Genomic DNA, 17,212 nt, shown 5'->3' with positions numbered 1-17,212 from the left:
ACACATAACTTTTATATCTGTGGAACGTTCTCGTCAATATTTTTTATACTTACAGTTGTCAAATTTTAATAAAAATGATTTTAAATGATGGTACACTTTTTGCCCTACAGGTACAATATATTTTTTAGCTGTGTGTGTCGCGTTTTAAATACTTAAAATCCCATAAAAGAAGTGCTGCAAAGGTTTAATCTTTTACACATAGCTTTCATATCTTTGGAACGTTCTCGTCAATATTTTTTATACCTACAGTTGTCAAATTCTAATAAAAATGATTTTAAATGATAGTACACTCTTTGCCCTACACGTACAGTATATTTCTTAGCTGTGTGTTTCGCGTTTTAAATACTTAAAATCTCATAAAAGGAATTGCTGCAAAGGATTAATCTTTCACACATAGCTTTCATATCTTTGGAACGTTCTCGTCAATATTTTTAATACTTACAGTTGTCAAATTTTAATAAAAATGATTTTAAATGATAGTACACTCTTTGCCCTACAGGTACAATGTATTTTTTAGCTGTGTGTTTCGCGTTTTAAATACCTAAAATCCCATAAAATTAAATGCTGTAAAGTACATATATTTTACATATAACTTTTATATCTGTGGAACGTTCTCGTCAATATTTTTTATGCTTAAAGTGGTCCAATTTCAATCTGTTTTTTGATTGCGTTCTGTTGGTTCTTTGTTGAAACGAAATTCTCTCGTTTTATTTTATATAAAATGAACCTATTATTTTGTTGGCATTGTCTTATAATAACATAATAATCCTGTGGTGTATACAGGAAATTCTTTCTTATATTATTTTTTTCTTTTTTTTCTATGGAAATTGGACTTAGACCACTTTCATAATCAATGGTTACGCAATTTCTTTTACCGGCTCATTTTAAATTGGATAAAGCATCGATATTTTTAGGCAATTAAATACTAGTAAGTTATAAATAGACAGTTTACACTAAATTAAATATAAATTACGTGATATCTCATTTATTTTTTAAATGGACTTACACCGCTTTGAAAATAAACGGTCCAATTATTCAAAGTGTAATAATTATTTTCAACTAATTAATGTTAAATAAAAATTAATTAATTTTAAAAGTTGTGGAGCCGACGAACAAAAAGTCAGCAGTTGATTGAAAACAACAGATAACTTCATTGTTTTGCTTAGAAATGAGAAAAAACGTTTCTGCTTTTTCAATTATTATTAACTAATTAAATAAATAATTATCAGAAAGTGAGCAATTATGGATTTTGATTGAGCAAATAGTGAACAATTAAGAGCACTTATTCATTTTTTTCTACTGTTTCAAACTTCGTTGCTACGCTTAGAAATAGGGAAAAAAAATTTTGTATTTTCAATAATAAATAACTAATTAAATAATTAATTAATAAAGGCAGCAATTATGGATTTTGATTGAGATTTTAATGAGAAATGAAAAGCACTTATTCGTTTTTTTCTGCTGTTAAGGTTCCTTACCAGCATTCCTACGGTCGTACATGCGTGCAATTTTGTGCAATTTATACATAGACGTCGAAAAAATAAAATACTATTTTACCGACAGGTGACACTCTCGAGCTAACGCGTGCGTATCAGTTGTTATGCATGAAACAGAGATTGATTAAAGATTTGTTGATTTATTATTGCAAAGAAACTGAATAAGAAAATTTATAATAATGAATAAACTTCTGTCAGTAAGAAAATTGTCATATACAGCGAAGCAATTGTTAATTAACGAGGTAAATAATCAAAAATGTTTTCTTGCACCTATCTTAAGAAATCTTCACATAACCTCTTTCAATACCAAAGAGATAAGAGATAAAAACACAAAAGTTAGAATTGTTTCAAATAAATATAATTTGATTGAAGGAGAAACAGATGGAATAGTCCATAATTTGACTCAGTGAGTATATCTAATGTTGAAAATATTTTTATAAAGTATACTACTCCTACGGTAATTAATTATGTACATTGTTTTATACATAGTGGTTAATGTAATTGTTCTACTAATAGGACAGGACTCTTTCCTGATGAAAACACACCGAATTGGATTTTTAAAGGTATACCATATAAGGAATTACCAATTGTTAATATAAATGCAACTCCTAACAATACTCATATGAATTTAACGGATCATAAAGGTTATTTAATAAACTTTTATTTCAAAGTAATATATTCGTATAATTAGATTTCTGTACTATATAGTATTTTTTACTATAAATTTCTATTAAATTTCTATTAAATTTCTATTAAATTTCTATTAAATTTCTATTAAATTTCTATAAATATATATAGGGAAGATGTTAGCACTTCATACTGCGGGTATAGAGGGTTTCAAAAATACTAGAAAAGGTACCAATGTTGCTGCGCAACAAGCAGCTGTTACCTTCAGTGAGGTACGTAAGAATTTTGCAGTCTTACTTTTAATGTACCTTATGTAAACTACAACTTCTAACTAGCATGCGTATCTATGAAATATTTGTTTTTTAGGCTATTCGCAATAGATCTATACCATTAGTCAGAGTGCGTATTCAAGGATTAGGTGCTGGTAGAATGGTAAATATATAATGATAAGATATATTTTTATTTTGATATTTTGATAATAAATTACTATGAATTACTTAACAAAGTCATAATGGAATAGAATGTAGAAAGTTAAATAATACAATAGATGCCCATTTACATAAATTCTCATATATTTTAGGCTGCTTTGAAAGGTCTTCAGATAGGAGGAATAGAAATTGTATCGATTACAGATAGTACTAGGGTTTCGTGGAATCCACGAAGACCAAGAAAGCCAAGGAGAATATAATTACATTCTATAGATACAACGATGTCTTCTCTTCAAAAGAGAGACATCTTACTATTATCATTTAGCTACTATGTACACATTTATTCAAAATAAGAATTGTATATTTATACCTGTGTGTGGATTGGAATTTCGAAATGCAACATGATTTTAAAGTTACGAACTTTTCACAGTAAGATCTCTTCATTTTTGTGAAGGTTGTTGATAGAAAGTAATTACTACTTTATTACGTTTTTATGAAATAATTTGAATGTTTAACAGTTCAATGTAAACGAATTAAGTTTTTCAATTAAGTTGACAAAATAATGAATGAACGTTTACGTGTATAGGAAAAGAAAATAATTAATTTTTATTTTATTGTTTATCTTGAAAATAATTACGTAAAGAAACGTTTGATTGATTTAATATAACGTAATGCGAGGTCCTTATTTTTCATAGGAGTGTAAAAAAAAATTATTTTTTATTTGGAATTTACAAATAATCAATTATTTGACTCTCAAGAGTCCTACTATTATCTAGAAACACGTACAATCCCGTGGGAAAGTTTGACCTAGATAGCTTAAAATGCCCTTGGGATATTGTAGCCTGTATTCTGCAATTAAGCGTTTCTGTCCCTTAACTATAAAGTTTCAACGAAAGTTATACGCAGCAGTTAATGTTCATCTACTACACGCGTTTATTACCCTGGTTTATTGACGATATTGTCTACGTCCTATCAACAGAATTGGTAAGTAGGTAAACTTGAATGGCATGGGTGAACTTTTCTTTTATGGCTTATTAACTCCTTTATTAACGGTTTATAAATATTTGGCATTGTTTTCTAGTATATAATGTATATTATATTATATCAGTATGTATCTCTTTGTATCTTATCAAACTATTGACTAGACCTCCATGAGGTTATTCTTAAAAAATACTCTAAACATTTTTAGCATTAAAATTAGCGTTTGTTATATGACATATGAATATGAATAAATTTGATGAATTTATAACGTTCCGTATCGAACTAATTTTCGATGACTTTTTGTTTAATAAACCGCATGATTTGTAAACACAGAACAAATGAATAGCCAAAATTTCAACTGGACTTAACGGATAGTTTAGAGTGAGGCAAAAATTGTTTATGATAATCAATGAATTTTAGCGAATGAGATTATCATCCATTCGTATCTTATGATTCGTTACGAAGAACATACATATATGTACATATGTTATTATTATCTATTTGACTAAATGATCTGAGCGATGATGTGCAAAGAATCGACGAGTAGATTCGTCAATGATCTAATCAATTTCAATCTATGAATGATGAAATCAAAGTTAAGATCAAGAATGATATCGATGATTTTTTGAACGTACAAAGTTATCTTTTTAACGTTATTTGTTGCGTGATCCAAGATATATATTCGGAGATTCTCGTATAAACACCAGGTAGACGTGGTCGGGCACAACCCACTCCAGAGGAAACTATACCGATGACCATTGTTCTTCCATCAGGATTACTTCCGATCATAAGAGGACCACCGCTGTCAGCCTGAAAAAAAATATGTTTTATATAATTTTAATGTTTTGTAAAATATCTACTAATTAATTATCATTAAGCTGGTTTAACACGATAATACGCGTATGATAATATCATTAATATACACGTATATCAATGAAAATGTTTATATGACGATATCCGTGAGATATTGTATTACAGTATTAATTTCGTCTATTCTGGGAACATTGGTTCGAGCCTATTTGTATGAAGTCAGCAAACGAAACGTTGAATCAAATTATTTCGCGTATTTTTGTGCGAAAGCAACCTTTAATATCTACATATTTCTAGATAGTTAGATCTTTTTATTTCGTCTAAATCCTGCGCGATATATTTTATTTCTTACTTTCTTCTTTTTTCTTTTAGTTTCCTTTTTTATCACATAGAAAACAAAGCTTTTATACGAGCTACAAAAATATAATACTATACGGATATCTGACTTTTGCTATCCTTTGATGTCGAATCAAAGCTCCGCGATTCAATTCGCGTACTTCGTCCTTTTCTTTCATTAAAAAGAGATGGTTGGATCAAAGGAAAAATATAATATTGAGTAAAAATGCTCTGGCGTATATTATTTTTACTTTTGCTATTTTACAATTAGATTATTTTTCTAACTTACTTTTATTTATTTTTACGATACGAATAAATACGCATTTAGGGTATCGTTTTTTTTTTCATGGAAGAAGGTATAGTTGAACGAAAGTAAAAAAAAAGAAGAAAAAGAGGAAGATGGAAAGGAATAAGGACGAAGTACAATATATACGATCGACTTTTATTTCATGTTGATCCAGTGTTTTCTTATTTCGCGCTCGAACGAATATACGTATCTTTATGGTAATATCTTCTTCAAGATCTTTTTTATTTTTTCCTTCAAGAGAGAACTGGACAATGAATAAACTCGTCTTATCTATCGTTTGGTCTTGATCGATCTCGAACAAATACAAAACATGCGTCACGAGTCAAGAATTTCAATAACCCTCGGAAAAGAAAAAGAAATCGTTTGGTATTCGAATTGAAAAAGTTCGTATAGTATGGTACTAGATCGAGTCAATTTATCGCAAATGGGTCACGTTCTCATTTCGGATAAAAATATCGCATCCCTACCGCGTTCCCTACCGCGTACCCTACCGCGTACCCTACCGCGTACCCTACCGCGTACCCTACCGTGTACTATAAACGCATGCATAACGAGAGCGTGGGAAAGCAAAACGAATCGGGCAATACGTGAAATGACGCGTTTCACGAGAGGAGAAAATATCAAATAAAATAAAACAAAAGGGAAGAGAAAAAATAAAAAGGAAGGAAATATTTGTCTATAATATTCGTGTATTTTCCGATCGCAAAAGATTTTCCAGCCTTGACAATTGCCATGTAAAATGGACGAAAGTTCAAATATTTAGTTTCCACGTAAAATATCGGTGATCACTGAATTTGCGTCACACGTCATTTCCATCGAAATAATTTGGCGTTGTTGCGAGACCGCAAAAGCCATCGGCGTTAATTGCTAAGCGGTTCCCCGCTCCCGTATCTTCGATCGCGGATCGAACGCTTTTTGATTAAGTGTTTAAATGATACGTACGATTATATGTAAATACATATTACATTTATATGTCATCTAATGTAATTTATCACATATAGGCATATTAGTGAAAAATTAATAAAAGGGAGGAGGAAATTAGGAAAAGCGATCCTTTTAGTATCCTATTTTCAGAAGGAATTTTGATACAGCGTATCGTCTCCGGTGTGAACCTAATTACAACCTATTATTCTTTTCTCTCTTCAAATAAAGAGATAAAAAGAGTTAAAGAGGAAAAGGGAGAGAGACAAATAGAGAAAGGAAGAATATTCCAAATGTTTACCGTGTAATACAAACGATCGCGTTAACTCGTAAGCGCGAAAGTTTCACGTAAATTAACTCGTATTCATATTACGAACGGATTATTCCTACCGCGAATTACGTACGCTTGATGACTCACTCGACGACGTTAAATTGCGCCAAATAAATTCTTGCCATTGATAACGCTATCGTTCTTTTCTTTCTTTTTCTTTTTCTTTTTCTTTTTCTTTTTCTTTTTCTTTTTCTTTTTCTTTTTATTCTGCTTTTCTTCTACTTCTTCTCGTTCTTCTTATATTTCTTTTCTCTACTTTATGTCTACATTCATTTTGTTGTTCAATGATTTCATTTCTGTGCTATGTAATGTGGGAACAAATTGTCGAAAAAAAATGAAAAAAATGTGGAAAATATACGTGGTGTAAACGAATGCCTAGACAAGAAGATTTTGATTTTCAATAATCCGTATGAAATAGGACAAAAATAATGATAAATTCGTGCCAGAGTGCATTGTTCTGCCAATACATTTGTCAACGTGCTACCAGTACTACTATACGCTCGTCGTCGGAGGGGTGCGTCCTCCCAGGGGGGGGGGGATTCTCTGGTCTGCGGCTAAGCAATTATCGGGGATGCAGCTCTTAATATTCGTTCGTGCGTATTGTTCCTGGATTTTCTGCTAATCGCGCACGTACGACAATCTCTTCTATTATATCTATCATATTTTGTCGAATTACTTTCTTTCGACGATATATTAGAAAGTTTAACAATTATTTTCAAACTTTTTGAGAAGCTACGCAAATGTATGGAAATTTACGCAAATTTACGCAAATGTTACGCTACTTAAATGTACGCAATTATTTTCAACTTATTGTTAATATCGAATTACTAGTAATGAATTAATTGTTTTTCTTTTTAAATCATTTTTTGTTCTATTAAGTATTGATAAAGAAAACGAATTTCTTGGATTGAAAATTGGCGAGTCCCTTTTTTCGTTTTCTTATTTTATTTTGCTAAATACATGATGATGATGAGTGCACTGTAAAAGCGAAGGAGCCACTTACCCAACAAGAGTCCCTACCCCCCTCCTCGTGCCCAGCGCACATTTGTTGCGATTCCACGCGTGTAGATTTTCCTTGACTGGCGTACCATTCTCTGCAAATGTTGTTCTCCACCACTCGAACCTTTACTTTCTGCATCACGTCTGCTCTTTTGTCTGCAATGATAACGGCGTTTCAACGTCTAGCTTGATTATACATATAAATATTTCTATAATGTATATGTGCGCATGCATATATTCATGAAATTAATTCGACGAGTTTTTAATTATTTTCGTTTTTCCCATCTAAATAATTTTCAGTATTTCTAATGTTTCTATATATACATATGTACATACATATACACGCGAATGTAATAGCGCATTCGCGATGCGTGAAATTCAACGTCAAGATGAATCTACACGGTTTAGTAACTTTGTTCAAGAAAACTTTTCATTTTTGTCGTTCGAAAATTTCCTCTCGTTACGAATCGAAATTACATGGGTGTAAATATAGGTATGTAATACATACTACGCTATACGTTTCGTTAAGTATACCGATTGTTGCAACGTCCGACTACCTTTCGAGAGTATTGACATTTCCGTATCTCCTTGAGAATACTGAGAATAGAATCCATCTCTCTCTCTCTCTCTCTCTCTCTCTCTATCTCTCTCTCTCTCTCTATCTCTCTCTCTCTCTCTCTCTCTCTCTCTCTCTCTCTCTATCTCTCTCTCTCTCTCTCTCTCTCTCTCTCTCTCTCTCTATCTCTCTCTCTCTCTATCTCTCTCTATCTCTCTTTCTCTCTATCCATCTATCTATATCGTTCTCTTTCCGTCTCACTGTCTTTCTTCGGATAAAGTTAGCTCGGAACGTTCGCAAACGTGTTCTGAGTTCCTTTGACTCCGATAAGTAAGCAAGAACTTCGTAAGATGTAACTCGAACGCAGAATTTAGGAAGGTACTTGCTTCTACTACAGACAAAACTCTAAAGTACATTTTGATATCTTCCTCGTGCCGTGGACGCGTCGTCATTACCGTTTCTACTTCCTTCTCCTTCATTTCTCTCCATTTCTCTTTCTCTCTCAGTTACTTTCTCGTAACTTCCACCCTCGACTCACGACCTTCCATCCTTACCCTATCAGAGAGCTTTTAAACGAGCGAAGCATTCCCCTCGTGACTTCGACCTAACGACTCGTTTTATTCAAATTTTCGTGAAATAAAATCGATTCACGTCGAGTTCTCCTTTCCTTTTTTTTAAAAAAAAGGTAATTGTCTATATATCTTCGCGTTATTTATGAAAATCGAGACCTTCAATTTGTACAAGTTTTAAAAGATAAAGACTCGCAATTGAAACATTAGAGAAGCAATTTATAGATGAAATAATAATGAAAATAAATGTAATTGAAAACTTACATCTAGATCTGTCTTCGCCGAGCCAACCCCAACCAGCGGCGATTGCGTTCTCGCCACCGAAAGCTCTGTACCCTGGGTTTCCTGATGCCGCGGGCAAACAGGCGGGTTTCACGCTTTCCGACCAGGTAATCGGCCTCGCCAGTTCTAACAGGGCGATGTCGTCGACGTATCGGCCACACCTGTGACCGGGATGCACCACCGCGTTAATGACACTTTCCTCTCTCGCCGCTGGCGTTTCCGGGCCTTTCAAGTCATACTCGCCAAGAGTCACTCGTAATTGACGTATCGGAATTGTCGACGTACCTCTGAAAATCGAATTTTAGTTGACTCGACTATTCCTTCTTCTTTCTCTCTCTTATTATCCTTTTCTCTTTATTTACTTAATTAATTCATTCAAATTTCACTATCTCTCTCTCTCTCTCTCTCTCTCTCTTTCTCCCCCTTTATTATATTATATTTTATGTTTATATAATGATCACTTTATTTTATTACGTATGTAGAAATTGCAAGTAAAGTAAACGCAATCATTCCATGCACTTCTATATATTTCAAATAAATGGAGAATAATTTTCTCCTTTCTAATTTTACATTTTTATGTACATTCTACAATACTTGGTATTTCGCATGTAGAAAGTAATGTACGCGTATCGTACATATATAGATTACACGGATAATCATTTTTCTGCAACTCAGGACTTTTTCTCTTCCCTGTATACCACAAATCTTTCTTTTTCCCGTCGAGGTAGGTAATAGTAGAAGCGAGATAGAAAAATAGAAAAAGAGGATCGGGCAAAACCGTACGGAAACTCGTCGCGATACTCGTATTTTAATTAATCCCCTTCCATCTACCAGGAACGTCGTTCGTCGTCGTTTTCAGCGCCGTTTTTGAGCTTAACGAAGCTTAACTACGGATGGTGGACGCAAAGATAGAGAGAAAGAGAGAGAGAGAGAGAGAGAGAGAGAGAGAGAGAGAGAGAGACCAAGCAAGCGAATCCGCACGTCGCGCGTGATTTCGTAATTTCATCTCGAATATTAACGATACTCGTTCGACGCGTTCACTTTCCTCTTTCCTTTATTTTTCTATTGTTTTCGAATGATTTTGATTATAACTTGAAGCAAAGTTAGACGAGTCGTCAACCGCGATTACTAAATCTTTTTTTTTCGGACGAGTAGCACTATTATGGGGATTTACGAGAAACGATTCTATTCCTTTTCAGCTACTATTCTTATCTTTACTACATGCCGAACCTTCATTACAATTTTTCGTCGCGCTTTCGAGCGGAAGTCAAACCTTTCTCCAGCCGTTCGTTCCTTCCGCTCGCACTAACATCACTACGCGTTTATTCAATTTTCTTTCCAATTTATTCAATGGAAGATACTCCATTAAAAAAATTGGAGAGAGATCGGAGTGTGCTTTGGAATAAGACGTAAAAGGAATTGAAGTGGAAAAGATTAAGCGCGGTGGAGCGGCTACGAAATTAATAATCTGGTATAATCCATTATAAAGATAATGCGCGCGAATTCGCCGCTCGCCTGTGGTTACTTATTTCCTTCTTGACCTAATTACGCCTTATCTTCTGTTTTTTTTCTTTCTTTTTTTTTTTTCACTTATTCTTTTCAATCGATCCTACTCGAACTTTTTTTCCATTTTTTTTCCTTTTTTGACAAAGAATTAAGAAAAAGAAATGTGAACGCCATAACACACGATATTGCGTGAAAAGTTTGATCCTCGTATGCACGTAAAAATAATGTATCAGAATTTTTACTTTAAGATCGATTAGGAATATGTATTAGTTATAGACGAACAATTTCTCTCAATTGTGGTCGATTATCTCGGTTCGAATGCACGCACCCAATATCGCGGTCGATCGACTCTGCGATACGATTCTGTCAGAGAATGCTATTAATTGACGACATTTATATACTATATATTTAAAAAAAAACGAATTGTTTTAGTTGTTCATTGCGAAAGGACTTTCTTCGTATCTCCTATAGGAAATGATAGAAAAAAGAAAAAGAAGTTTATCTTTGTGTCGTAAGAAGAAAAGTCTTTCTTTGGACGTTTGCAATTATTTAAGCGGGATTTCAGGCGTAAGGGACGACGACGACGACGACGACGACGACGACGACGACGCATCTTCGTCTCTTGGATTCTCCCACCGAGAGTCGCTACAGTGGCTTCACTTAATTAATCGGTTTACTCTACCTCCGAATAATTAACAAAATTACGACACTATCTCCTTAAACGCACAGGCGCCCATTCTGGAAACTCACTTTCTCTCATTCTCCTTCTACATATATATATATACATGTATTTCCCTTTCAGAACGAAGCTTTCTAAGCTCTTCTCCAGAACTCGTTTTCCTTTCTCGTCTTCTTCCTCGTCGTCGTTGTATCTTGCAAAGAAGCTGTCTTAATGGACCCTTTCCATTCCGCAGCCAGTTTCTTTACTGCTATTGTTCCATGAACCGCGGATTATAAAGTTTATCTCTTACTAGATGTCTGTCCTTTTTCTTCATCGATGTCGTGTTCATTCGATTGAAATATTTATACCTAGATATAAGATTTTTCCTTTTCCCTTCTCGCCCTTTTCTTTTTGTTATTCATCACTTTCTCTTTCATGTCGGTATCCATCATTTATTTCATGTACTCGAATCACACGTATAGATCATTTTTTCGATTCCTCAATGAACAGTTGATTCACTTTAGTGAATCAGGCTATTTACTCGGGTTTTAGATAAATAATATCGAGTTCGATATACGTTTGCGCATCAAAATCTTTGATCTCGGTCGAATGTTTAAAGCTGCGATTATTTCGAGCGATAATTAATTTCGATATTTATTTAATTTTTGTATTTCTTGTTTAGGACTGAAAACGTTTGTTCGAGCAAAAATGTTAAACTGATATATATACATTATAATGCGTTTTAACTTGTTGACAAAAATAAGAAAATTATTGTTATAGCTTCGTAGGAGGAATTTTTTGTCGAGTAAAAGGTTGATTCGTTCGCACTATGGTTGAGAAACAACAAGGAGAGTAAGTTACTCGCCTTAATTCTTGCTCGCTCCATATATACATGCATACATACCTCTTTGTGATATCTCACTGGTGCGTTTTGTGCATGGCTGCTAGCAATTACCGAGTGGTCTGTAATCTACACGCAATCATGGCTCGCAACGGTAAATGCGTTCTCGCTTGTGCGCTTGTGCGCTTCTGCGCACCGACCAACCCTCTCTGCGAGAGCTAGAATTCTCATTCCCGTTGTATCCGTTCTACCTACATCCTCTTCCTTCCTATTTTCCCTTTGTTCTCGAACCAATGACCGGGAAGGATACACGATAACTAACAGTTCGAATCTCTCCAAATGTACGACCCGTCGCCCATACGTTTGAATTTACTGTTATGCATAGCACGACTTCGAACTATGTTAGATTAGTACAAGATTACACGATATTCTTTATCTGTCGGTAAAAAATCTTTAGATATTCTTTTAATTTACTTCGTTTCGCGATGTAATACCAAATTGAACAGATTACTTTGATATTAAAATATACACAAAATCTCTTAACAATCGAAAAGCAATCGCTAAGAATCAACTGTGATACTTATTTTAAATTATAAATTCCTATTTTGTATGTGCTTTTTCAATTTTTTTTTTAAATAGAAATTATTATAGAATATTATCTTCGATACGAAATTATATGAGTATTACTGTCCTACATAAATTTGAATGAGACGAGTCAATGGCAATTAGTTTTTCTTTTAATAGATATCATATTTTCAATAGATTACTGACCTATATAAATTCATTGAATTTGAATGAATATTAGATGAATCAATAAATAAGTAGGTGCGGTTTCGATACGTATGTACGTGTTAAAGGTATCGTTGTTGGCCTATATAAATTCTTAGAATTTAACTTGGCACATCACAAATGTATTTTCTATACCCGTTATGCAAGGATATCTCTGACCTATATCAATTTTTTGAGATTCGATTCGACGTTCAAATGCATTTTAGGATACGTCATCTTGCTATCGAACCATTTTTTAAAGAGAAAAATTTTTTTCTCTAAAATCATTTCTTAATAATGGTATATGAAAAGCTGATAAAAAATGAAGCTTAATCGAAATTATAATATTAAATAGCATACATTGTCAAAGGGATGGATATGGGGAGGTATCGTTTTAGCTTTGTAAAACGAGCAACGAGATAAATTAACCGCTCCTGTTTTTAGCGTTCACCGTGTACGCAATTTATATTTTGTAATTGCTCGCACGAGATCACCCACTCTCTGTTTATAGTGCACACCGATGGCATGTCACCGAGCAAAATACATTAGATTCATTTTCCTTCCATTTTATTGCGAATAACGCGGCGCGAGAGAAACGTAATTTTATCAACAATTTTTTTCGTTATGGATGGAAGTTGTTTGCCTACGTTGAACTATGATTAATGAGTGTGTACGTGTGTGTGCGTGCATATGCGCAAGAAAGAGAGAGAGAGAAAGACTAAGGTTGCATTATACAATAGGATTATATTCTTTGCATTTGCACTCGAAGGAGGAGGTATAGAACAAAACGAGAAACTTCGACTACCTTTTTTTTTCTTTCCTTTTACACGTATTACCTTCGAAAGTTGCGGTTCCAAGATATGCATGCCTATAGATTTGACGAGATCAAACATTTATCTTTTTTATGTTCTTTATGTTTTTTATGCTTTCAATGTTTTTTTCGGGGGGTTTTTGTTTTTTTTTTTTTTTTACCTTTTCGTGAAACAACCACCGGGCAATAAGTAAACGTGGATAACAAATGGTTTTTACAATATGAAAAAAAATGACTTTACCGAAAAAGAATTTGAACAACGATAGCGTGTCTTTTTCCAACGCGTAGGGCAATGCCTACATTTCGATATCGGCTTTCCGCAGCCTGTCAAATTGGCATGAGTCCGAGTTTTAAAGCTCGATTAGTCCTACCACCTTTATTCCAAAATCTCCCTATTTTTGTAACTAATTTTATCGTTGACAACTAGTGGTTACAATACCGATGTATATGTAAACGAGATAGAGTTTTGTTCCGTTTTTTTGTTGTTCTTCTCTCTCTCTCTCTCTCTCTCTCTCTCTCTCTCTCTCTCTCTCTCTCTCTTTCTCTCTCTCTCTCTCTCTGTATAAAACAACGCGTAGGTAGGAGATATCGTTGAGCGATCAGGCGTATTCATCAGATTTGCGAAAAGAAAAATGGGCATCCTTCCATAAAGGGAATGGATTGCTCGTCTATGAATATTTTTGAATATATTCGCCGTTATTATTTTGCATCCGTTATTTGAAAATTCGACTGACGCTTTCCTCGCCTTAATATCACTATATTTTATACGTAAATTCGAAGTTGAAGAAGGTTTAAGAAGAAATAGAAGAATCTTTTTTTGAATAACCTCGAATGTATCTTTGAAAATAACAAAATCAGAGGTATCGATTACGATCTCATTTTAAAATCATGCGATTTTATCTATGAAAAGTTGTATTACGTTGCGTAATATTAACATCTTTCAGAAATAATCTCAATTAATATGATGTAATTATAAACATGAATGAGACGAAACAAGAGTAGCTAATTTTAAGCATCGGGTAAGGATGCATTTAAAAGAATAGAGTAGAAAAAGATGATTACTCACGAGCATAAACAGTGCGCGGCGGTCAGAATGAATCTTGAGTTGAGTATAGTACCGGCACAAAAATGGCCACCCTTTCTCGTAATGCTGACCAACCAAGGAAATTCTCGCGGTATCGCGTTTTCACCTCCAACGATCCGGGCGGTCCGCGTTCCGCTTTCCCCATTACCGCACGGGACATCTGCCACTATTATTAAATACAAAGATTCTCGTTAATGTTCGATAGAATTGAATCAAGTTTGGTCTCGTTTCGATCAATTCCTGCTTACATTTATTTTCAATTAACAATTTTGATTTTTCATTAGAAACTCTAAACATGGAATAGATAATTTATAGTTAATTTTTATTACGTTCCATGCATGACTTGCGAATTTGAACTTTTGTTATATATTTAACGGATACCAAAGGATAAGGTGAAAATATTCTAATTAGACTTTTTTAATGAACTTGTTTACGAAATGAATTGAAGCGTGTCCCTTTAGCACAGAACAACGCGTAAACCGAAAATTCCGAGAGGAGCTAAATAACATCTCGACCGTCGTGTTAATATGAAACTTTTTAATGCCTTCGTTCTAAGCCACGTTTACTCTAACATTGGCGAGATATTATTTTCGTGCCAGCTAATTAGCGTTCGCATCATTTGTTTCAACAACCACCTCTCTCTCTCTCTCTCTCTCTCACTCACTCTAGGTTGAAAATAGAATAAAAAGTTATTTAGATTTTTCACGCATACTCTTATATTATTCTTTACTCTTGCGAGTACTACTTTTATTTTTATCTGAGAATATTTATTTGTAGGTTATTCAAATGATAAACTAATATCTCAGTCCCCTTTTTGTTATTACTTCTTCGGTTCGTTGCATTAGCTTGTCTCGTTTATCTAGTCGAATATAAAAAAGTAACAAAATAATAAGAAAAACGATGAAAATAAAAATAAGCTAATACAGATTAACGACCGCGAAAATTGTCGAAAAAGAAAGAAAAAAAAAAAAACGTAGGTAAAGAAAAGAAAGAATTTAATCGAATAAGTACAACCAAACGAATCGTAACAGTGGTAGGATCGTTGGAAAGTATATCAGCGCTTCGATTTTCCACGTTGAGATTAATCTGTTGCGCGAAACTCGACGAGCATCGATCGTTCGACGACTCCTCGCAATTCGACGATTAATGTCCGGAACGTGTCCGCGATCGGTTAGATACTTCCTGCTGCGATTCCGGTGGGGATAGATAAGGGAATGACATTACGTTCGATTTTACCAAATACAGTACACGCAAGTGAAAGAGAGAGAGAGAGAGAGAGAGAGAGAGAGAGAGAGAGAGAGAGAGAGAGAGAAAAGAGAGAGAGAAGGAAGAAAAGAAAAAGAGAAAAAATAAATTACGTTCCAACTTTTCCGTGCACTGCATTTACTGACCTTACCTTACGGATAGCGGATACGGTAATTCTGATTGATTGCAAAACTTTTCCTTGCGGATATGGACTCTACTCTGGTAATCTCTTAGGTTCTTTTCCTTTTTCGGAATCCATCTTACGTCGGTACGAACGAATAAACGAACGAGCGAACGAACGAGCGAACGAACGAACGAACGAACGAGCGAACGAACGAGCGAACGAACGAGCGAACGAACGAACACCGGTTATTAGAGTACGTTTAGTGTCCGATGTGAGAGATAACCGACCGAGTTTGCCTAGGCGAACGATATTAAATAATAGCGATGGACGTTTTAATTTTTTTTAACGTTAATTCTCGTTCACTCCTTTCTCGATGCACATTTGATTATTTTCTCTTTTTTTTTTTTTACTTCGATTAATCAAGGAAATGAGAAATTTGAAAAACATAGAAACGTGAGAGAAAATGCTATCGGTTGTATAATACTTGCCTCGAGTCACCGCGCAAAATGAATTAGGTTAACGTGTTTGCATCAACAAAAAAAAGAAAAAAAAAAATAGATAAAAGAAAAGAAAGAAAATGTTCTCTTGCAGAGAATCAACAGGTAATTCCCAGTGCATTAGATAAATCTCCGTTGGCGTGTGTACATCCTTGCGACTACGAATGTAATAATCGATCGATCGATTGGATAGGATCGATTGGCTCGACTAGTTCCATTTTCGATCGTATATTATTACTCTCTTATCGTACCTTTATCCTAAATACGAAAGGGAAAAATAGAGAAAAAAAAAGAGAAAAAGAGAAAATATCAATGTGTCTTATAGTTGGGGAACGAATAAATTACAATTTTTTTGATTAATTCTTATTCCTTTTTCGACGTATGTATGAATTTACACGAATGTGTAATGTCCCGCTAATTTGAAGATTATTATTGAGCACGGGTGGTTACCGAGTGCGAATAAAAATTCATAAAGTTGTTTCTACTTTTTTTTTCTCTTTTTTCTTTTTCCCTTTCAGTCAACACTGAATTTTCATGCACTCGTCCGTTCAATCCTTCGCATTAATCGGCTTCTGTTTTGAAAAACGTGCGCGAAACGTGATTGAACTCGGTAACATCCATGAAAGCCTTTTTCGTAAAGCCAGTTTCATTCCCTTTTCCTCTCCTCGATAATATACATATATACGTAGATAGGTAGGAACGTTTGTTTAATTATTGATCGAACTAAATCAATTGTTAACGCGCGCTACGTAGAAATATATGTATCTTCGCAAATTTACAACGATATTGTATTTAGATTATAATTATCTGTCTAAATCGTTCACAATGGTTTGCGATAAATCCTACAATTTTGTCATTTTTCGTTGATTTTCTGAAAGGTATTCCATTAAACGCTTACGATTCGTTACATTTTAGGTCGTTATAAACATTTCCTAGTCTTTTTTTTTGCAATAATCGAATGAAATATGTTTAAGGAATTAAAAATCGTTTACGTAAAAATTAATGAAATGAAAAAAACCGAAAACCCTTATCTGA

At 34.0% G+C, this 17,212-nt stretch overlaps 2 protein-coding genes across 3 annotated transcripts; one reads left to right on the top strand and one right to left on the bottom strand.

The window, feature by feature from the left end:
- Positions 1-1,559: 1,559 nt before the first annotated feature.
- On the top strand, positions 1,560-3,173 carry LOC106788264 (30S ribosomal protein S11-like). 2 transcript variants are annotated; one of them, XM_014751393.1, is made up of 5 exons: positions 1,560-1,899; positions 2,010-2,056; positions 2,292-2,392; positions 2,487-2,552; positions 2,701-3,173. In XM_014751393.1, the coding sequence occupies exons 1-5, from the start codon at positions 1,673-1,675 to the stop codon at positions 2,806-2,808; spliced, it is 549 nt and encodes a 182-aa protein (XP_014606879.1). In that variant the 5' UTR covers positions 1,560-1,672; the 3' UTR covers positions 2,809-3,173. The 2 variants fall into 2 exon arrangements, with proteins under 2 accessions (XP_014606879.1, XP_014606878.1); XM_014751392.1 differs by having other exon boundaries at positions 2,010-2,137.
- Positions 3,174-3,509: 336 nt separating this feature from the next.
- LOC106788230 (transmembrane protease serine 9-like) lies at positions 3,510-14,608 on the bottom strand. The gene is made up of 5 exons (XM_014751311.1): positions 14,560-14,608; positions 14,294-14,477; positions 8,623-8,927; positions 7,238-7,389; positions 3,510-4,339 (listed from the first exon to the last, which is right to left on the bottom strand). Exons 1-5 carry the CDS (start codon positions 14,606-14,608, stop codon positions 4,169-4,171), a joined length of 861 nt encoding a protein of 286 aa, XP_014606797.1. The 3' UTR covers positions 3,510-4,168.
- Positions 14,609-17,212: the final 2,604 nt, after the last annotated feature.

This window comes from Polistes canadensis, unplaced genomic scaffold (assembly GCF_001313835.1).
Source record: "Polistes canadensis isolate GaletaPanama2010 unplaced genomic scaffold, ASM131383v1 scaffold_130, whole genome shotgun sequence".
Lineage (NCBI taxonomy): Eukaryota > Metazoa > Arthropoda > Insecta > Hymenoptera > Vespidae > Polistes > Polistes canadensis.
The sequence above is the reverse complement of the archived record's forward strand: the minus strand, read 5'-3'. Positions and strand labels throughout refer to the sequence as shown.

What these genes read in the sequence shown, in the direction of transcription:
- LOC106788230 (XM_014751311.1), bottom strand. Translation starts at nt 14,608, where the DNA reads ATGTTTAGAGTTTCTAATGAAAAATCAAAATTGTTAATTGAAAATAAA. An exon ending in ATTGTTAATTGAAAATAAAT is followed by an intron (nt 14,478 to 14,559) that starts GTAAGCAGGAAT and finishes ATTTAATAATAG; the next exon opens with TGGCAGATGTCCCGTGCGGT. An exon ending in GCCGCGCACTGTTTATGCTC is followed by an intron (nt 8,928 to 14,293) that starts GTGAGTAATCAT and finishes TTCGATTTTCAG; the next exon opens with AGGTACGTCGACAATTCCGA.
- LOC106788264 (XM_014751392.1), top strand. Translation starts at nt 1,673, where the DNA reads ATGAATAAACTTCTGTCAGTAAGAAAATTGTCATATACAGCGAAGCAA. An exon ending in GAATTTAACGGATCATAAAG is followed by an intron (nt 2,138 to 2,291) that starts GTTATTTAATAA and finishes AAATATATATAG; the next exon opens with GGAAGATGTTAGCACTTCAT. An exon ending in CAGCTGTTACCTTCAGTGAG is followed by an intron (nt 2,393 to 2,486) that starts GTACGTAAGAAT and finishes TTTGTTTTTTAG; the next exon opens with GCTATTCGCAATAGATCTAT.